The sequence below is a fragment of the Erpetoichthys calabaricus genome, chromosome 6 (assembly GCF_900747795.2).
Source record: "Erpetoichthys calabaricus chromosome 6, fErpCal1.3, whole genome shotgun sequence".
Taxonomy (NCBI): domain Eukaryota; kingdom Metazoa; phylum Chordata; class Cladistia; order Polypteriformes; family Polypteridae; genus Erpetoichthys; species Erpetoichthys calabaricus.
In genome coordinates, this window is record NC_041399.2 from 127739137 (window position 1) to 127762937 (window position 23801).

Sequence of the window (23801 nt, forward strand, 5' to 3'; positions counted from 1 at the left end):
ATTATGAAACCTTTAAAAGGCTATTTACGCGAATATTTAATTGCATGTATTCTCGTTATTGTGTTTCTAAGGAGGACCGTTGAAATATTATTTAGTTAGAAAATTGTCTTATTTGACCGCGTCACACCTGTATCGGCTCAAGGCACACCAGTGTGCCGTGGCACACCGGTTGCGGAGCACTGCTGTAAACGATTTGAAGTCAGCATCCAACATGTTGCTGGTATTCTTGGTCTGTATTTGAATGCTTCTGTCTGATGAATTAATATTTATGAATTTTATAGATTCAGTATATATTATATTATATATATCATATTATATATATATATATATATATATATATATATATATATATATATATATATATATATATATATATATATATATATATATATATATATATCTATGTACAGTCATACTGGAATTTAATCTTCCAAAATTAATAACAGTGGAACAAAAAAAAGTTACTCAGTTCCAATTTTTAGCTCATATACTATTTTAACTGCTGTCTAAATGTAAATACTACTGCCTAGAGCAATGTATAGACTGAAATGCTGATAGAAACGACTTTCAACTAATTTTTGTTATCGCAGCTTTCCTGTAGCATTTCTCCAATTCTCCCTTGCCTCACACAGACAGGCGTATGCATACAGACATTCTTGGGAACCTCTCTGCAAAACATAACCTCTGTATGTGCCCCGAATGTCCCTATGTGGACTCCTCTTAACAGAAGGCACAGTATTTACTGTTTTAAAGTGCCACGGTATCTTTACTTTAGACTCCAATGTACTAAATGAGTAGAGCCAATTATCCTTGTTTTCACTTAAGAGATTTTATTACTGAAACATATACAGTATAAGGCAAGCATGCTTGTACTGCTTGTACTGCTTACAAGCAACAGGCTAAAAGTCTAAAGACATTTGTTTGTGTGTCACATCTTCTGACAGTTGAGACAATTTTGTAACTATCAGGTGTGAGCTTGGGTCTGAACACCATCACACAAACACCAGCACTTTATCAAACACACATTTATTAAACAAGTTCCACACAGTACACAGTGCCCCAAGCACCAATTGCCCTCCACAGGCCTTTCTCTTAATGTTCGTGGACCGCCTTTCCTCTCCTCATGGGAGCTTCATCCTGCTCCCACTCCCAACTCTAGTTCCCTGACTGGAGTGAGGCGGCCCCTTTTATTCCCACCCGGATGTGCTCCAGGTGCCTGATGACACTCTTCCGGCAGCACTTCCTGGTGTGGCGGAAGTGCTGCACTTGCACCCAGAAGCACTCTGGGCGTCCCTGGAAGATCCTTCCTCCACCTTCCCAGGTGTGGCGGAAGTGTCGATCTCCCGGGCTCCACGACGCTCAGGGCGTCCCCTGGTGGTGGCAACAGGCCCCAGTCGGCTTGAGGCTCCTTGGTCCTTCCTTGTGGTCCCCTCAACATCCAGGGCAGTTGCCCCCTAGTAGCCCATGGGACGTATAAGCCACCTCCCAGTCCTTCTAGGCGACCCGGCTGGGTCTGACCCCCAGCCTCCTGTGACACAGGTTAAGGCCAGGTGGGAAACAATATATACAGTATATTTAAAATAACAATTATTAAAGTATTTTAATTTTCACAAAAAACTGAAGATTGCATTTATATCAGAGTATATTTAAAAATTAAGTAAATCAAATAATTGGAGTGGAATGGTGGTGCAGTGTTCAGCACAGTTCCAGAGCTCTCTGGGTTCAAATCCAGGAACTATTTTTGGGGAATATGCACATTTTTCTAGTTTCAGCTGTTCGCCCATATTACTAAAACATGCAGGATTAACTGATTACTGGCCTGGTATGAATGAGTGTGGGTGTGCACAAATGTGCCCTCTAATGATTTTTCAGCCGGTCCAAGAACAGACATCTGCCCTTCTGAGCCTTGCAGTAAAAAGCTGATGATAAAATGTATAGATAGAAATAAAATAATGCAGGATTAAACTGAAATTAAGATTACGAACTACTGTATCATTCAAGGACTAATATTGTGTATACCTAAAATTAGCTGCTACTTTGTTACAAACAAAAGATAAATCAATTACATAGTTACTAATACAACTTTTTTGTTTTTTGGTGGTTTATATATACCTGCTCTTGTGCTCTTCGGGAGAGTTTCCTCAGAAATGATCCAATTAGGGCACCTGTTGCAACCAGGCATGGCACCACCACCACCATGACAGTGGTCAGTTTGGGAGAAATCAGATAAAGGGACACAAAGCAACCTGCTGTCTGAGTGATGCTGCGCAATCCCTAATAGAAAAGAAATACATTTAGAGCCAGCAATTACAAATGATGTATTCAAAGTCAGTATGTAAAAAAATAATAACTAAATCCAATTACGCTCAGTAATAATCACTGAAATTCTCACATTCTAATTTGTTTAATAGTTCTGGCAAATATGATAAAGTGGATATGACAGTTATATTTCATTAAAATAAAGCTGTGTTCAATTGTGAAATGTTCATAATTAAATTCTCATTATTTTGGTTTTCAAGAGATATAATATCCGAACTGTGATATCTTTTTCTTTTTATTTATTTATTAATTAATGTAAGCAGTATTATACTGTACAATGGCATTGCTAATCTTGGATTATAAAGGGTTACAGCAGGTGCAAATTTAATTTGCAATATGTAAAACCATTTTACAGTCCCTCCCTTTCAAAGATCCAAGAGGGTAGTGGGAAAAGGATCTCTTACTCAATATCAATATCTCAGAAAAGGAGTGGAAGGTAGCAATGCAAAGAATTCACTCGAGCTCCATATGTGCAAAGCATACAATTATTCAACTCAAAATTATATATTGAGCACATCTGTCTCTTTAAAATTGTCCAAAATGTTTCCAGGGGAAGATCCAACCTGCAAACTCTGCAATCAAGTTCCAGCCTCACTGGGCCACACGTTTTGGGTGTGCACCAAATTAACATCATTCTGGACCAAACTTTTTAAATACCTTTCAGACAGACTTGGTGTCACAATCCATCCTAACCCATTAACAGCTGTGTTTGGTGTACTTCCAGATGGGCTTAAAGTGGAGAAGAACAAACAAACTGTCATTGCCTTTACTACACTATTGGCACATAGACTTATCTTGCTCAACTGGAAGAATCCTAACTCTCCTCTTTTAAGTCAGTGGATAACTGAGGTTTTATACTATTTGAAATTGGAAAAAATCAAATTCTCACTTAGAAGATCTATGCAGAACTTTTTCAAAACCTGGTAGGATCTAATTAATAACATTTTAGATTAAGCTCTTAAAGCACTGAGGAAGCATTCTCTCCCCATTTCTTTCTCTTCTCCATTTATCTTTATCCACTTATTAATTCATCGATTTACTCAGTTTTACTAGCTTAAAGTTTTACTCTGTTAGCCAGGGGTGGGGGTTGATTTGTTTTCAATCCTATTTTTGTAAAAATTGATCCATTTGTATGGAATGTTGTGTGATTACAATAAATTCAATAAAATTAAAAAAAACAATTTTGCAATTGTTCTCTTTAGCTAACTTCTGGGCATAAACAAATTCATTGCTTAGTCTGAAATTCTTGCTATCCTGCTTCTATACCCATTCTATAAATTCAGAGTTAAGCTCTATTAGGGAAATAAGCAAAAACCTATATTCTATCCAAATTATTCTGAATATCGCACATCCTAGTAAACCTTCTCAGGGAGCTGGACATACCCTTTATATATAAAAATGATAGATTTAAAATAAAAAACAAAAAAACATGCTTAAACTGCTGTATGTTGCTTATATGCAATAGTTATACTTAATGTTTCTTTATAGTTAGTCAATCTTAACAAAACTAAACATTAAGTGTAGAAAGCTTTTTTCTTGGTATGACTTTTCAAATTACTTCAACTTTATAGAAAAAAGGGAAACATTAGAAACCTTTTGTTCTTGTTACGAATTTAGTATCGGACTGATGAATATCCTTTTTTTCTTAATAGAATATTCATGGGGAGTCTTCCTCTTCTTTCAGCTGCTCCCGTTAGGGGTTGCCACAGCGGATCACCTTCTTCCATATTTTTCTGTCCTCTGCATCTTGTTCTGTTACACCTACATGTCCTCTCCCACCACATCCATAAAACTCCTCTTAGGCCTTCCTCTTACCTGGCAGCTCTATCCTTAACATCCTTCTCCCAATATACTCAGGCATCTCTCCTCTGCACAAGTCCAAACCAACGCAATCTCGCCTCTCTGACATTGTCTCCCAACTGTCCAACTTGAACTGACCCTCTAATGTACTTGTTTCTAATCCTATCCATCCTCGTCACACCCAGTGCAAATCTTAACATCTTTAACTCTGCCACCTCCAGCTCTGTCTCCTGTTTACTGGTCAGTGCCACCGTCTCTAACCCATATAACATAGCTGGTCTCGCTACTGTCCTGTAGACCTTCCCTTTCACTATTGTTGATATCCATCTGTCACAAATTACTCCTGACACTCTTCTCGACCCATTCCACCCTGCCTGTACTCTCTTTTAAACCTCTCTTCCACAATCCCCATTACTCTGTACTGTTGATCCCAAGAATTTAAACTCATCCACCTTTGCCAACTCTACTCCTTGCATCCTCACCTTCACTGACCTCCCTCTCATTTATACACATGAATTCTGGCTTGTTCCTACTGACCTTCATTCCTCTCCTCTCTAGAGCATATCTCTACCTCTCCGGGGTCTCCTCAACCTGCTCCCTACTATCGCTACAGATCACAATGTCATCAGCAAACATCATAGTCCATGGGGACTCTTATCTAATCTCGTTAGTCAACCTGTCCATCACCATTGCAAATAAGAAAGGGCTCAGAGCCAAACCCTGATGTAATCCCACCTCCACCTTGAATGCATCAGTCACTCCTACTGCAGACCTCACCATTGTCACACTTCCCTCATACATACTCTGTACAACTCTTACATATTTCTCTGCCACTCCCGACTTCCTCATACAATATCACAACTCCTCTCGAGGCACCCTGTCATATGCTTTCTCCAGGTCCACAAAGACACAATGCAACTCCTTCTGGCCTTTTCTATACTTTTCCATCAACATCCTCAGAGCAAACATCACATCTGTGGTGCTCTTTCTTGGCATGAAACCATACTCCTGCTCACTTACCACCACCTCACTTCTTAACCTAGCTTCCACTACTCTTTCCCATAACTTCATGCTGTGGCTCATCAATTTTATCCCCCTTTAGTTACTACAGTTCTGCACATCCCCCTTATTCTTAAATATCGGCACCAGTACATTTCTTCTCCACTCCTCTGGCATCCTCTCACTTTCCAAGATTTCATTAAACAATCTGGTTAAAAACTCCACTGCTATCTCTCATAAACCCCTCCGTGCTTCCACAGGAATGTCATCTGGACCAATGGCCTTTCCATTTTTCATCCTCTTCATAGCTGTTCTTACTTCTTCCTTGCTAATCCGTTGTATTTCATGATTCACTATCTCCACATCATCCAACCGTCTCTCTCTCTCTCGTTCTCTTCATTCATCAGCCTCTCAAAGTACTCTTTCCATCTCCTCAACATACTCTCCTCACTTTTGAGTACATTTCCATCTTTATCCTTTATCACCCTAACCTGCTGCACATCTTTCTCAGCTCGGTCCCACTGTCTAGCCAATTGGTACAGGTCCTTTTCTCCCTCCTTAGTGTCCAACCTCTCATACAACTCATCATATGCCTTTTCTTTAGCCTCTCTCTTCACCTTGTGCCTTATCTCCTTGTACTCTTATATACTTTCTGCATCTCTCCGACTATACCACTTCTTCCTCGCCATCCTCTTCCTCTGTATACTCTCCTGTACTTCCCCATTCCACCAACAGGTTTCCTTTTCCTCGTTCCTCTGTCCAGATGTCATGCCAAGCACCCTTTTTGCTGTCACCCTTACTACATCTGCTGTAGTTGCCCAACTGTCAGGTAACTCTTCACTGCCACCCAGTGCCTGTCTCACCTCCTCCCTAAACTCAACCTTGCAGTCTTCCTTTTTCAACTTCTACCATTTGATCCTTGGCTCTGCCCTCACTCTCTTCCTCTTCTTGATCTCCTACATCATCCTACAAACCACCATCCTATGCTGCTTAACTACACTTTCCCCTGCAACCACTTTATAGTCTTCAATCTCCTTCAGATCAGCTTTTCTGCATAGGATGTAATCTACCTGTGTGCATCTTCCTCTACTCTTAATAATAATAATAATAATAAATTTTATTTATATTGCACTTTATATTTTAGCAATCCCAAAGTGCTACAGAGTAAAAATAGAATAATAAATAAAAAAACAGAAGAATCTATAAAATACTTTAACAAAATGACTTTCTAAAAAGATGAGTTTTTAGGTTTCGCTTAAAGGCCTCAGTCGACTGTGGGGCTCTCAGGTAATCAGGGAGGGCATTCCACAGCCTCGGCGCCACAGATGAAAACACCCTGTCACCCATGCTGCTGAGCTTAGTTCTGGGGACTTGAAGAGTGTTAGTGTGTACAGAGCGGAGGGAACGTAAGGAGTTATGAGGGGTAAGGAGTTCCTGTAGATAAAGAGGGGCATGTCCATAAATGCACTGATGGGTAAGAAGGGAGACCTTGTACTCTATTCTGAATGAAACAGGGAGCCAGTGAAGGGTTTTCAGGATTGGGGTGATGTGATCATGCTTTCGCACCCTCATCAGGATCCTGGCAGCGCTGTTCTGAATATACTGGAGTCTCTGGATACTCTTGCCAGGAATCCCAATGAGGAGCGCATTACAGTAATCCAGCCTGGAAGAGACAAAGGCATGGACGAGCTTCTCTGCATCTGCCAGGGTGAGTAATGGGCGGAGTTTGGCGATGTTCTTGAGATGGAAAAAAGATGACTTACAGAGATATTTGATGTGGGTGTCAAAAGTAAGTTGGGAGTCCATTCTAACACCCAAATTAGTAACAGATGTGGAAAGAGGAATATTTTGGCCAGAGAAAGTAATACTGGTGATGGTAGAAGAGCGAAGATGATGTGATGTACCAACTAAGATGGCTTCTGTTTTGGATCTGTTCAACTGAAGAAAATTAAGCCTCATCCATGCCTCTATCTCCTCCAGGCAGGTAGACAATGTAGATGTTGGCAGAGGAGCAGTAGAGGAGGTGGGAGTAGTCCTGAGGTAAAGCTGAGTGTCATCGGCATAGCAATAGAACGATAAACCATGTCTGCCAATGACAGTTCCAAGGGGGAGCATGTAGATAGTAAAAAGGATAGGGCCCAGCACAGAGCCCTGTGGAACACCACAGGTGACGTTGTGGGTGTGGGACTTTGCGCTGCCAAGGGCGACATGCTCAGTTCTGCCAGTCAGGTATGATGTAAACCAATTTAGAACATTTCCTGAGAGTCCAATAGTGTATTGCAGGCGGTGAAGAAGGATGTTATGGTCTATTGTGTCAAAAGCAGCTGTCAGGTCAAGGAGGATAAGTAGTGAAGGTGAACCAGTATCTGCCGTCATCAGAAGATCATTGGTGACCCTGACCAGGGCTGTTTCGGTGCTATGGCCAGGGCGAAAACCAGACTGAAACTTTTCAAACAGATTGTACTCTTGTACGTCACCCTATGTTCCTCCCTCTTCTTAAAATACATATTCATCACAGCCATGTCCATCCTTTTGGCAAAATCCACTATCATCTGACCTTCTTCATTCCTCTCCTTGACACCATACCTACCCATCACCTCCTCGTCTCCTCTGTTCCCTTCACCAACATGTCCATTGAAATCTGCTGCAATTGCCACTTTCTGTCCCTTGAGTACACTGTTCATCACTTCATCCATCTCACTTCAGAAATCATCTTTCTCATCCATTACACACCCAACTTGCAGGGCATATGCACTAACAACATTCATCATCACACCTCCAATTTCCAGCTTCATAATCATTACTCTGTCTGACACTCTTTGAGATTTGAAATTTGGGAATACTGAGGGAAAAAAAGGTAGTGGCAGAATATGACTTTTGCTTGTATAGTTAATTATTACATCTTTCTGTCATTTTCCAGAGCTTGCAATTAGTCAACCTTTGCAAAAATCAGTATGGGCAATTTAAAGACAGGACTAGTCACCTTTGTGTCATTTTAGACCACAATGAAAATTTTTAACAAACAACAGGTAAGATGAAACATACCATTTTAAAAGATAAAAGAATAAACTTAAAGGACATACTACATCTCCTGACAAATGTTTGTCAGTAAGTGACACATATTTGGTTTTACTTTTTTTTTTTTTTAACTTAATAAGCCTACTCTAATTAACAATATATTGTCATCTTCAATGTCAATGATGTCAAATGTATTTTGTATTTGGGTTGATTTGCTAAACAAATTAAGGATCTGTGCTGGTATCCAGAAGGTTGCCGGTTTGAATCCCCATCACTGCCAAAAGAGATCCTACTCTGCTGGGCCCTTGAGCAAGACCCTTAACCTGTAATTGCTCCAGGGGTGCTGTACAATGGCTGACCCTGTGCTCTGACCTAAATGGTATGCGAAAACTAACAAATTTCTAATACAAGAAATTGTATAAGGCGAAATAAAGAACAAAAACAAACAAACAAAAAAAAAAAAACCTGAGATTGGATTTATTTTGTGCAGATTCCTACTTTACACCAATAGTATGCTAAACTGGAACTAATACATTTACAATGTAATTGGATTACACATTAGCTAAGGTCTCTTGTTTTTATGCCCACACATGTTTCGAGATACTAAAAAAAGTCATTTATTTTAATAATAAGTTTTAAATTTTGGGGAAGTATTGCTGCACACCAGAAGAACTAAATCTACATTAAACTGCTACATACAGTGCTAATACAATTTAAAGTTAAATCTATGCCTGCTCTTCATAGACTCTAAAATGAAGACAGCTCTGCCTTTTTTTCTTGTACACTGAACATTTAAAAAAATGCAGTCTATTCTGAAAGCTTTTTTCCCCTAGATACCTCTTTTATACTGACCAATCATTATGAACACATTATCTAAAGAAAATTAATAGTTTACAACAGATATACTGAGTGAAAAAAAAAACAAGGACTTTTAATGGAAAGTGATACATAAGCAGCCTGTCAGATAAAATTACGCCTATCCGAACACATTGTGAGGAGAGTTCTGATGTGTGTGAACACCAGAAAAGACCCAGGACCATACTAATCAGCTAGTCCCTGTGTTTACCACTATAGTTACCGTAACACATCTCTGGCTTTAACACATACAACATTGTCCCTGTTCCATAGAACACCTCCCAATCTAGACCTGTTGCACTTACCTCGGTAGTTACGAAACACTTCAAAACTGATAAGGGACAACATCTGCTCCTACTGTCCTATAGGAATGGATCAATTATAATTTGCATACCTGGCAAACAGATCCAGAGACAATACCACTTCCCAGGTGTTACACTTTACTCTTTCCCACTTTGACATTGGTAAAAATGGCTATATGTATTGATTTCAGCTCAGCCTTCAACACAATTGACCCCACCAGACTAGCAACAAAATTACAGAGTCTTGGTCTTGGCTCCACCCTATGCATATAGATCCTGGACTTTTTGCCTTTCAGACACCAAACAGGGTGGGAAAATGTACCTCTAGCTCCATTACCTCAAACATCAGGACCCACCAAGGGTGTGATCTTAGTCCCCTGCTGTATTCACTACAGACAATTGTTCAGGTACAGCTCAAACACCATCTTAATATTTGCTGACAAAACACCTATGGTTGTCCTGATAAGCAACAACAATGAGAAGCCCTACCTAGGCGAAAGTGGCTGGCTTGATGTTGATGTTATGGTGTCAGGGAAAAAGTCTGTCCATCAATGTCAGCAAAGAAAAAGAGTTTGCAGTGGATTTCAGCAGGTAGAATGAGAAGCAAAGAACTGAGGGCACACCTATGCTCATTAACAGTATTGCAGTGGAGAGGGCTGAATGTCTTAAATAATCAACAGAGAATCAGCATCAGGTGTTGCTTAACATGGTCCTCACACACACACCCACCCACACACACACACACACGTGCATGCACTTTCTGGTGAGAAAGACAAGGCAGTGCCTTTATCATCACAGACAACTGAAGAAATTCAAAAAGTCCTTAAGTCTTTATATCATACAACCTTTAAAAGCATACTGGAAAGATGCACCACTGCAGGTATGGAAAATATGACCACACAGTGCTACAAAGAGTTACGTGCATCATGGGGATAGAAGTACCAATCCCTATAGAACCTATATGCAAAACGAGGCACTGCCATGGTAGCCAGGACCTCTTGCCCTTTCTAAAGCCAGTTTAAATGGTTAAGATGTACCAGGCAACTACTTTGCCTCAAATCAAGAACAAAAAGACTAAGAAAGCTTCATTTCCCAGGCAATTAAAATATTTAATAATCATCTTGTCCAATTCCACAAAATTGTAAAAATATAAATAATGGATGACTATTTGTAACTATTACTTATTATTTAAAAATTATCATAAAATATTCCAGGTTGCAGATAGAGGTATATTTATTTTAATGTATACTTTTTAATTTAATTGCACAGTATAGACTGCTAATTGGGCTGCATTTTACTTTATATCTCTATATATAAACTCTATATATAATATCAAGCACCCAGCCATGCAGTCTCCATTTACAAAGATTTGTGAAACAAAATGCGTCGTTCTGAAGAGCTCAGAGACTTCAAGCATGATACTATGATAGCATGCCACCTCTGCAATAAGATGGTTCATGAAATTTCTTCCCTGCTGGATATTCCACAGTCAGCTGTAAGTGGTATTATTGGAAAGTGAAAGCTTTTAAGAACAACATTAACTCAGCCACACAGCGGAAGACCAAGTAAAGTCACAGTGCAGGGTCAACAACTGCTACGGTGTATGGTGGGTAAAAGTCACCAATGTTCTAATGATTCCATAGCTGAAGAGTTCCAAATTCCACTGTCATTAATGTAAGCACAAATACTTTATTGAATGGGTTTCCATTGCCAAACAGCTGCATGTAAGCCTCACATCACCAAGTCCAATGGCAAGCGTTGGATGGAGTGGTGTAAAGCACACCGTCACTGGACTGTGGAACAGTGGAAAACATGTTCTATGGCATGCCAAATCATGTTTCTCTGTTTAGCAGTAAGAGGGGCAAGTCTGGGTTTGGCAGATGCTGGGAGAATGTTACCTGCCTGACTGCATTGTGCCAACTGTGAAGTTTGATGGAGGAAAGATAATGGTTTGGGTCTGTTTTCCAGTGAATGGCAATCTTAATGCTTTAACATGCCAAGACATTTTGGACAATGCTATGCTTCCAACACTGTAGAAACAGTTTGGGGAAGGCCCTTTTCTATTCCATCAGGACTGTGCCCCAGTGCACAAAGCAAAGTCCATAAATACATGGTTGGATGAGTTCAGTGTAGAAGAACTTGACTGGCCTACACAAAGCCCTGACCTCAACCCCTTCGAACACCTTTAAACGAATGGACACAGATTCCCACAGCAACACTCCAAAATCTTGTGGAAAGCCTTCCAAGAAGAGTGGAAGCTGTTATAACTGCAAAGAGGGGACCAACTCCATATTAAACTATGTATCTGAATGCAATGTCATTAAAGAGTCTGTTGGTGTAATGATCCAGAATCCCAATACTTTGTCCATATAGTGTATATCATTATATATGTGTATACATGTGACAAATAAATGAAATCTTGAATATTATACTACCTTGGATGGCCTTATTCTTGAAAACATGATTAAAAAATCGAAGCTCAAGAAAACTTGCTGCTTTTTTTTTGAATTGGTCACAATGTAAAGAAACAGAATGAGGAAATCAAAATAATGCAAGACACATTCTCATTTTTGCCCAGATCAATAGATAACAGTTTATATACCCTACAAAATTAGTTACCTGCCACTAAAAACTTGTTTCTGGACCTCCTAGGTCATCTATCTATCTGTCTTTCTAAATGTACATTCAGGATGTTGCCTTCTTCTCTGTAAGTGTTTTTTAGAAGTTCCATCCATACCGAAAAATATGTGGACAGCACAAATTTATCAAAACAAGTGTAATGTTAACACTATCTGACCTGAAAAAGGTGATTTTAATGTTAGCATCTTCAGAAAACAGAATATCAAATGATACAGTAAATTTTAAACAGCCCATGCACTCAAATTTATGTCTAAGTTACAGTTTCATGAATTTGTTTTCTAATGCCGCTTATTCTACTACAGGATTACAGGGTAGATACCTCAGTAACATTAGGTGAAAAGTGAGAACTTTTTGCGTATACGGAGTCCATTCACAAAGAGTTATTTCTGAGTTACCAATTAGGCTAGTCAGTAAATGATGAGATCTGGGGGGCAGTGTACCTGAGAAAAATATCCTTTCAGCTATGAGAGGTACATGCATACTTTACACAGACAACATTCAGGCCTGGTATTTAAACCCAATACCACTGTACAATACCAAATTTACACTTAAATATTTGAATGTATTGACATTTTACTATGAATTTCAAATTAACTGCACACAACAGTAACTTGTCTAAATGTCATATCCTGAAAACCACTGAATACAATTTAAACAAATTCAATGTAAAAGAAACAGAAAACACAAAAGAAAAACAAGTATTCTTTAATTTAAGGAATTTAAGTCATAAAAACTTCAATGTTTTTATATTTTTCAAAAATATTTGTCAGTGTGACATACCTGAGATATAACCATCTTAAAAGAAGACTTAAATTCTTGAACATCTGATGTTAGGCGGTTGACCATCCGACCGGTTTTATTTGCATCAAAGAATGCTATGTCTTGCCTGAAAGGTATCATCAAACAATAAAACAAGCTTTAATTTCCTTATTCTTATATAGTTAAATTGCCTATAGAGCAAGATAATCCAATTTAATAGCAACTAAAATATAGTGTATGAGTAAATAAACTATTTCCACCCAAAAAGTCAGACAAAAAAGGAAGCATGCAAACACACACTATGCCATCAAAACTACATTTGAAGATATAAACAATGGGAATTTCAAGTTACTATTTGTTATAAGTCAGCTGATTCCAATTCAGTTGAGTGATAAAGCCATGCTCTGAAAAAAGACTCTTTTTCAAATAAATTTTCACATCTGAATAAGTAATTCCAATTCTTCCTTACATACATATACTGTTAGGGATTTCCATTCAAAATTTCTTTCCAGTTCTGAACAGATTTTTATTTGTAATTCATTTGCTTTTTTAACAATATACATACATAAACATAAATATACATTGAAACACACGTGTGTTTTAGAGACAACTAAAGGGCTTGAATAAATGTAGTTCCACGCCGGGCCAGGGGGTGGCGAAGTGTACTAATTCTCTTTCTCAATCCCTTGCAGACCATTCTTGGGAAATCCCGCTTGTTTCTGGGGCAGCCAGCAATGTCACTTCCAGTTTCGGACCTGATGACATCATTTCCCTTACTGGCCTATAAAACCGACATCTTGCCTTCAGTATATCAGTTCTGTTTTGGACTCAGTTGTGTGAACATGTCTGTTCATAAAAGAATTTTTGCAGCCAGCAAATAATATATGGGTGGATGCCCCAAACCTTCGCAATGTCTTTGTGTTGTTCTTGTGACATACATACATACATATATACACACCTGCGGTGGGTTGGCACCCTGCCCGGGATTGGTTCCTGCCTTGTACCCTGTGTTGGCTGGGATTGGCTCCAGCGGACCCCCGTGACCCTGTGTTCGGATTCAGCGGGTTGGAAAATGGATGGATGGATGGATATATACACACACATATATTTCATGTGATATGTGATATTTCAGTTTTTCTTTTTTAATAAATCTGCAACAATTTCAAAAATTATTTTTTTTGTCTGTCAATATGGGGTGCTGTGTGTACATTAATGAGGAAAAAAAATAATTTAAATGATTTTAGCAAATGGCTCAGTGAAAAATTGAAGGGGGTCTGAATACTTTCCGTTCCCACTGTATATATATATATATATATATATATATATATATATATATATATAAATATATATATATATATATATACACACACACATACATATACATATATACACACATACATATACATATATATATATATATATACACACACACATACATATATATATATACACACACACATACATATATGAATGGAAGAGAAGGTCTGTGATACGGTTTGCATATTTGCAGTTGGAGATCCACAAAGGGAGAAAAAACGAATCACGTATCATAAAATAGTTTTATTCCTGAGCTTTCAACCCCTATCAGGGGTCTTCATCAGAGGATAATGCTTAGACTTACAAGAATCAAAGGCAATATATAGCAACACATTCAGTATTTTGGGGGATGGGGGGGTGGGTGGCTTTGACTAAGTCAGTATGACCAAGGGGGGGGGGGGGGGGGGGGGGGGCGTGTATCGTTTAATTAAAGTGCATATGTCCTTCTTAAGGTGGCATATGCTGGGTTTATGTCCAAGTGTCTGTTGATGGCGTTTTCATCTGATAGCCAAAACTCGGCCAAATCTCTGGCGCTTTTTGTGCTGGCCTTAAATTTTACTTTTACGTTGTCCCAGTTGAATGTGTGTCCTGTCGCTTTAGTATGTGCATATATCAAAGATAGTGCGTCCTTTCTTCTGACGGCGTTGCGATGTTCCTGTACACGTGTTGAGATTTTTTTTGACGTTTGTCCTATGCATACAGCTGAGCAAGAATTGCATGGAATACTATAAACTGCGTTTCGTGTTTCGGCTGTCGATTTCTTGTTTTTAGCATTAAACAGGACCATGCGCAAATTGTTGGTGGGTTTATGTGCTATTTTGATGCCCCACTTGGTCAGAAGAAAGGACGCACTATCTTTGATATATGCACATACTAAAGCGACAGGACACACATTCAACTGGGTCAATGTAAAAGTAAAATTTAAGGCCAGTACAAAAAGCGCCAGAGAGTTGGCCGAGTCTTGGCTATCAGATGAAAACGCCATCAACAGACACTTGGACATAAACCCAGCATATGCCAACTTAAGAAGGACATATGCACTTTAATTAAACGATACACCCCCCCCTCCCCCCCCTTGATCATATTGACTTAGTCACCGCCACCCACCCCCCACCCCCCAATACTGAATGTGTTGCTATATTTTGCCTTTGATTCTTGTAAGTCTAAGCATTATCCTCTGATGAAGACCCCTGATAGGGGTTGAAAGCTCAGGAATAAAACTATTTTATGATACATGATTCGTTTTTTCTCCCTTTGTGGATCTCCAACTGCAAACATACATATATATATATATACACATACATATATTACATATACACACACATATATACATACACACACACACATATTATATATTATATATATATAAACATATACACACACATATATATATATATATATATATATATATATATATATATATATATATATATATACACACATATATACAGTGCGGCAAAAAAGTACTTAGTCAGCCACCAATTGTGCAAGTTCTCCCACTTAAAAAGATGAGAGAGGCCTGTAATTTTCATCAAAAAAATCCAGAAAATCACATTGTCTAATTTTTGAAGAATTTATTTGCAAATTTTGGTGGAAAAAAGTATTTGGTCACCTACAAACAAGCAAGATTTCTGGCTCTCACAGACCTGTAACTTCTTCTGTAGGAGGCTCCTCTGTCCTCCACTCATTACCTGTATTAATGGCACCTGTTTGAACTCATTATCAATATAAAAGACAATTGGTGGCTGACTAAATACTTTTGTGCCCCACTGTATGTATATATATATATATATATATATATATATATATATATATATATACACACACACACACACACACACATATATACATATATATATATATACATATATATATATATATATATATATATATATATACATATATATATATTCACGGCATTCGAAGTCTGTGTCACAATCTGTTAGTGTGGGTGGTTACCTACCAGGTAACGCTTTGTGGTTGGCCAGCAATCTGCTAACATCCACCACGGTGCCCTCGGTTTGTGAAGAGCAGATCATAGAATGGTTGCAATAGTTTACTGTCAAATAAATGCAAAGAGTACACGACACGTGTTTCGCCCTCATTCTGGGCTCATCAGGTGTACACACTCCACTGCACTCCCTCTCGGGAATCGAACCTCGGACGTCAGCGTCAGAGGCGATGCCCCTAACGTTGCGCCACGGCGTGTGGTTCGTTTATTTCACAGCATCTAGATCGGGGTAATTACATTCATGGCATTCGAAGTCTGTGCAGATATATATATATACACACATATATATATATACACACACACACACACACACACACACACACACATATATATATATATATATATATATATACACACACACATTATATATATATATATATATATACAGTGATCCCTCGCTATATCGCGCTTCGCCTTTCGCGGCTTCACTCCATCGCGGATTTTATATGTAAGCATATTTAAATATATATCGCGGATTTTTCGCTGCTTCGCGGGTTTCTGCGGACAATAGGTCTTTTAATTTCTGGTGCATGCTTCCTCAGTTGGTTTGCCCAGTTGATTTCATACAAGGGACGCTATTGGCAGATGGCTGAGAAGCTATCCAGCTTACTTTCTCTCTCTCTCTCTCTCTTGCGCTGACGTAGGGGGGTGTGAGCAGGGGGGCTGTGTGCAGCTGCTTCCTGAAAGGACATGCTGCACGGAGCTTCGCATACTTAAAAGCTCAAAGGGCACGTATTGATTTTTTTTATCTGTCTCTCTATCTCTATCTCTCTCTCTCTCTCTCTCTTCCTCTCTCTTCCTGCTCCTGACAGAGGGGGTGCGAGCTGCCGCCTTCAACAGCTTTGTACCGGCGGTGCTTCGCATACTTAAAAGCCAAAAAGCCCTATTGATTTTTTTTTGACTGCTTGCTTTGCACTCCTTTGAAAAGGAAGATATGTTTGCATTCTTTTAATTGTGAGACAGAACTGTCATCTCTGTCTTGTCATGGAGCACAGTTTAAACTTTTGAAAAAGAGACAAATGTTTGTTTGCAGTGTTTGAATAACGTTCCTGTCTCTCTACAACCTCCTGTGTTTCTGCGCAAATCTGTGACCCAAGCATGACATTCTAAAAATAACCATATAAACATATGGTTTCTACTTCGCGGATTTTCCTATTTCGCGGGTGGCTCTGGAACGCAACCCCCGCGATGGAGGAGGGATTACTGTATATATATATATATATATATATATATATATATATATATACTGCCTGGCCAAAAAAAAAAGTCGGCACCAAAAAAAAAAAAGGTCACACACTCTAATATTTTGTTGGACCGCCGCTTTGATTACGGCACGCATTCGCTGTGGCATTGTTTCGATAAGCTTCTGCAATGTCACAAGATTTAGTTCCATCCAGTGTTGCATTAATTTTTCACCAAGATCTTGCATTGATGATGGTAGAGTCTGACCGCTGCGCAAAGCCTTCTCCAGCACATCCCAAAGATTCTCAATGGGGTTAAGGTCTGGACTGTGTGGTGGCCAATCCATGTGTGAAAATGATGTCTCATGCTCCCTGAACCACTCTTTCACAATTTGAGCCCAATGAATCCTGGCGTTGTCATCTTGGAATTTGCCCGTGCCATCAGGGAAGAAAAAATCCATTGATGGATCCATTGAGTTCCCTTCGCATTGTGCGTGTGGAAATGCTCTTACTTTCACTAATAAACATAGACCTGAGTTCTACTGTTGTTTTTCTTCGATTTGATTTCATCAAACGTTTAAATGATCTCTGATCACGATCATTCAGGATTTTTTAAGGCCACATTTCTTCCTCGAAGACGATGGGTCCTCACTATCCTTCCAGTTTTTAATAATGCGTTGGACAGTTCTTAACCCAATTTTAGTAGTTTCTGCAATCTCCTTAGATGTTTTCTCTGCTTGATGCATGCCAATGATTTGACTCTTCTCAACCAGACTAACATCTTTTCCATGAGCACGAGTTGTGTCTTTCGACATGGTTGTTTAAGAAATGAAAAGCAACTCATTGCACCAGTTGGGGTTAAATAACTTCTTACCAGCTGAAAGATAATCGCCCATGCAGTAATTATCCAATTAGAGGCTCGAACCTATTTGCTTAGTTAAATCCAGGTGGCGACTTTTTTTTTGGCCAAGCAGTATATAGATATATATATATAAATATATATATATATATATATATATATATAAATATATATATATATATATATATATAAATATATATATATATATATATATATATATATATATATACACACATATATATATACATACACATACATACATACATATATTATATATATATATATATATATATATATATATATATATATCTATACATATTAATAAAAGGCAAAGCCCTCACTGACTCACTGACTGACTGACTGACTGACTCACTCACTCACTCATCACTAATTCTCGAACTTCCCGTGTAGGTGGAAGGCTGAAATTTGGCAGGCTCATTCCTTACAGCTTACTTACAAAAGTTAGGCAGGTTTCAATTCGAAATTCTACGCGTAATGGTAATAACTGGAACATGTTTTTTGTCCATATGCTCTAATGGAGGAGGCGGAGTCACGTATCGCGTCATCACGCCTCCTACGTAATCACGTGAACTATAAACAAGGAAGAGATTTACAGCACGAGTCAAACGCGGGAACGAAGGTAAATGACGTTAATTTTTCACTGCTTTTAATACTGTGTAAGCATACATATTAACACATGTGCAATTAAACGTGTGCATTTACGGGGTGATTTCTCAGGCTTAAAAGCTCGCCTTTTATCAAACGCGGGAACAAAGGTGAATCACGTTCTTCACGGTCTTTTAATACTGTGTAACCATACATATTAACACATGTGCAATTAATCGTGTGCATTTACTGGGTGATTTGTCAGGCTTAAAAGCTCGCCTTTTACTAAGAAGGTAAATGCAAAACTATTTTCAATCATTCTATAATCTGCTTCTCACAACTGAAGGCACCGTGGCTGATGTTACGTCACTTGCTGTCCAACCATGAGCGTTACCTGGTAGGTAACCGGCCAGTCACTTCACTCCCTTACGGGAATCGAACCTCTGAGGTTTTCTTTTGTTCTTAATTAAAATTTAAAAGCAATACTTCACCGCTGCTAAGCCCCTCTAGCGCTGACGTCCGAGGTTCGATTACCATAAGCAAGTGCAGTGAGTGTGTAATTACATTCACGGCATTCGTAGTCTGATTCACAATCTGATTGTATGGGTGGTTACCTACCAGGTAACGCTTATGGTTGGCCACCAAGTCAGGTCGAAGTGATCACTCGAGTAAAGGCAGCTTCACAAAAAAACAGATCCTTAACAAACTGTTATTAGTATATTTTCCCTCAATTTAGAAAGGTTTTATTTTATTCTTAATAAAAATTTAAAAGCGGTACTTCGCCGGTGCGAAACGCGTGGATTTGACCGACTGACACATACAGACATATTCATGAGTGCAGGTACTTCGGAAAGAAAGCACCGTGTAAACCTAAAGTTTAAATTAAGTTCATAGACCTACAAAAGGTTGCCATTCATTTGAGGCAAGATTGCTTTTCTTCTGTACAACTATACGTTGCATTCTCAAGAGTGTGCTTGCACGGCTTCGGATATAGATATATGTATATATATGTATGTATGTCTATATATAAATATGTAAGCTTATAAGTACTGCCTTACTTCCCTTTAAGAAAGGAAGATGTAATGATACTTGATTTAAACGATTCCATGTCTTCCTGGGTTTGCTTAGCTTATTGTCAATATCTTTACATGTTTTTTTAAGACTTATTGACTGAAACGGGCTTTCACGAAAAAAGTTAGGGCTTTGCTACATGATACACCCTCCACAAGTTAAGCAAGTAAAAATAAAATATATATTTCTGTTTTATTTAAACCTTTTAACTTCGTATGCATAGCCCCATTTGGCTGTTTAATTTTTTTTTTCTTTCTTCAGTAATATTTAATCTCCTTAAAGAAAAAGAACATATCCATTTTACTTTTTTTGTATCTCTTTAGTAATATTTTAGTGTAAAAGGATAACCAGTATTTAAACCTTTTATGTTACTTTATACATTTATTTTACACAATGTTGAAAAATTAATAAGAAAGCTACATATTTTGGCAGCTGCTGCTTTCATTTTCAATGAAATGAAAAAAGCTCTCCAAGAGAAAACGTCATTTATAAAAGTTTGCTGCAGATGACTTAACTGAAAATAAATGAATAGTTCCTATGTGTATAATACATATTTATCTATTTTACTTATGCCTTTATTCCACCAACTTACAACATCTGAGGTACAATTTGTTACATTACTTTTGTTTTTTGCAGCACAGGCAGGTGAAGTGACTTCCTCAGGGTCACACAGTGGTGTCAGTACCAGGATTTGAACTGACAAGCTCCGGGTTTACTGAAATATTACTGAACAAAGAAAAAAAACGAAAACGGGCAAATACGGCTATGCATACAGATGTCCATCCGTCCATTATCCAACCTGCTATATCCTAAATACAGGAGCCAATAAGTAGATATGTATATATACAGTATATATATGTGAATGTATGTATGTATATATGTATGTCTATATTTATATATATATATGTAGATATGTAAATTTGTATATGTATATATATATATGTTTATGTGGATGTGTATATGTGTATATACGTATGTATATGTAGATATGTGTATATGTAGATATGTATATATATGTATATGTATATATATGTTTATGTGTGTGTGTGTGTGTATATTATATATATATAAAAGACAGCAACACTCATAACAATGACAACACAATTACATTGACAATCATGTTACGTTATTTTTAAAATGTTTCCTTTTTTTTTTTCATAACCTCTTTAACACACTACTTCTCCGCTGCGAAGCGCGGGTATTTTGCTAGTATATATATATATATATGTGAATATGTATGTATGTATGTATATATGTATGTCTATATTTATATATATATATATATATATACACAAGGGGGCTTCGCCCTCTGCTCGCTTCGCTCGCCTACCCCCGGTGTTTTGAACCCGTGCCCGCTGGGCAGCCGTAGTTTCAGACGCGCATTGTAGGAGCTTGCGTTGTTTTGAACCCGTGCTTGCCCTGCTTCCGCGGGTTGAGACGTGCGTTGTAGGCGTATATCTGTCAGTCGAGCTCCCTTTGCTTCTGCAGTTTCAGACGGTGGGTCGCGTTCGGTGTTTTGTACGATCCCAAGCAGCACATTAATCCTAACTTCACTCCACAGTAGCGGCACGCACAATATGGCGGTGACGCCTGCACCTTCATTACGCATTAGTGCCACTCACAATATTGCGGCAACGCCTGCGCCTTCCGTATTATGTCGGGTTTTACCATGTAGGCGCCTTTGTCTTTCGTACTTTCCCGTGCCTTCCGACGAGCGACGTAGGCGCCTGCACCTTCCGGGTCTGCCGCCGCTGTGTGGTGTGGACGTTTAACTGTCGTTTTTTCTGCCTTTATATTCTGTATCTCGCTGTGCATGTGTTTCGTGCCTAGGTTTTTTTGAAGCTGTTGCATTCCAGTTTTCATCATCTGTAACCTGCTCTCCATGTGTTTGTCCCCGTTCTTTAACCTCTTTATGACGTTTTACTTTGTTTCCTATTCTGTCTTTTATTTCTGACCTCGCTTTATCCTGCTTGCGGCATGTCAGACGGTTCGTAGTCTCTCCCGTTATGCTCTGGGGCGGGGGGGGCTTTGTGTGGCGCCTGCGCACGTTCGTAGTCTCTCCCGTTTCACTCTGGGGAGGGGGGCTTTGTGTGGCGCCTGCGCACTATGTCTCCTGCGTCCACGGGCAGGTCCCTGCGTCCATATCCGGTTTGCCATTCTCGTTTAGTAATATGGATATGTGCATATGTATATATATGTGTATATATGTAGATATGTATATATTTATATGTATATATATATGTACATATGTATATATATATATATATATGTACATGTGTAAATTTGTATATGTATTTATGTATATGTGGATGTGTATATGTATGTATATATATGTATATGTAGATATGCATATATATGTATATATATATATATATGTATATATATGTTTACATAACCTCTTTAACACACTATTTCTCTACACATACACATATATACAGTGCATCCGGAAAGTATTCCCAGCACATCACTTTTTCGACATTTTGTTATGTTACAGCCTTATTCCAAAACGGATTAAATTCATTTTTTTCCTCAGAATTCTACACACAACACCCCATAATGACAACGTGAAAAAAGTTTACTTGAGATTTTAGCAAATTTATTAAAAATAAAAAAATTGAGAAAGCACATGTACATAAGTATTCACAGCCTTTGCCGTGAAGCTCGAAATTGAGCTCAGGTGCATCCTGTTTCCCCTGATCATCCCCGAGATGTTTCTGCAGCTTAATTGGCGTCCACCTGTGGTAAATTCAGTTGACTGGACATGATTCGGAAAGGCACACACTTGTCTATATAAGGTCCTACAGTTGACAGTTCATGTCAGAGCACAAACCATGCATGAAGTCAAAGGAATTTTGTCTGTAGACCTCCGAGACAGGATTGTCTCAAAGCACATATCTGGATAAGGTTACAGAAAAATTTCTGCTACTTTGAAGGTCCCAATGAGCAAAGTGGCCTCCATCTTCCGTAAGTGGAAGAAGTTCGAAACCACCAGAACTCTTCCTAGAGCTGGCCGGCCATCTAAACTGAGTGATCAGGGGAGAAGGGCCTTAGTCAGGGAGGTGACCAAGAACCTGATTGTCACTCTGTCAGAGCTCCAGAGGTCCTCTGTGGAGAGAGGAGAACCTTCCAGAAGGACAACCATCTCTGCAGCAATCCACCAATCAGGCCTGTATGGTAGAGTGGCCAGACGGAAGCCACACCTTAGTAAAAGGCACATGGCAGCCTGCCTGGAGTTTGCCAAAAGGCACCTGAAGGACTCTCAGACCATGAGAAATTCTCTGGTCTGATGAGACAAAGATTGAACTCTATGGTGTGAATGCCAGGCGTCACGTTTGGAGGAAACCTGGCACCATCGCTACAGTGAAGCATGGTGGTGGCAGCATCATGCTGTGGGGATGTTTTTCAACGGCAGGAACTGGGAGACTAGTCAGGATAAAGGGAAAGATGACTGCAGCAATGTACAGAGACATCCTGGATGAAAACCTGCTCCACAGCGCTCTTGACCTCAGACTGGGGCGACAGTTCATCTTTCAGCAGGACAACGACCCTAAGCACACAGCCAAGATATCAAAGGAGTGGCTTCAGGACAACTCTGTGAAAGTCCTTGAGTGGCCCAGCCAGAGCCCAGATTTGAATCCGATTGAACATCTCTGGAGAGATCTTAAAATGGCTGTGCACCGACGCTTCCCATCCAACCTGATGGAGTTTGAGAGGTGCCACAAAGAGGAAAGGGCGAAACTGGCCAAGGATAGGTGTGCCAAGCTTGTGGCATCATATTCAACAAGACTTGAGGCTGTAATTGCTGCCAGAGGTGCATCGACAAAGTATTGAGCAAAGGCTGTGAATACTTATGTACATGTGATTTCTCATTTTTTTTATTTTTAATAAATTTGCAAAAACCTCAAGTAAACTTTTTTCACATTGTCATTATGGGGTGTTGTGTGCAGAATTCTGAGGAAACAAATTAATTTAATCCATTTTGGAATAAGCTGTAACTTAACAAAAGGTGGAAAAAGTGATGCGCTGTGAATACTTTCTGGATGCACTGTATACATATACATATA

General features: G+C 38.9%; 1 protein-coding gene across 4 annotated transcripts in view; it reads right to left on the reverse strand.

Moving 5' to 3' along the window:
- The window catches only part of abcb8 (ATP-binding cassette, sub-family B (MDR/TAP), member 8), an 842402-nt gene that overhangs the window by 765025 nt on the left and 53576 nt on the right, over positions 1–23801 (reverse strand). For 3 of the 4 annotated variants that reach the window (XR_007935257.1, XM_028803917.2, XM_051928893.1), the window contains 2 exons: positions 12714–12819; positions 2113–2274 (listed from right to left, as the gene is read on the reverse strand). Coding sequence is in view for 3 of the 4 variants with exons in the window: in XM_028803917.2 (XP_028659750.1) it covers positions 2113–2274; positions 12714–12819 (268 nt within the window). In the remaining variant the exon portion in view is untranslated. The remainder of the gene's footprint in view (positions 1–2112; positions 2275–12713; positions 12820–23801) is intronic. The other variant, XM_051928892.1, reaches the window with a different exon arrangement.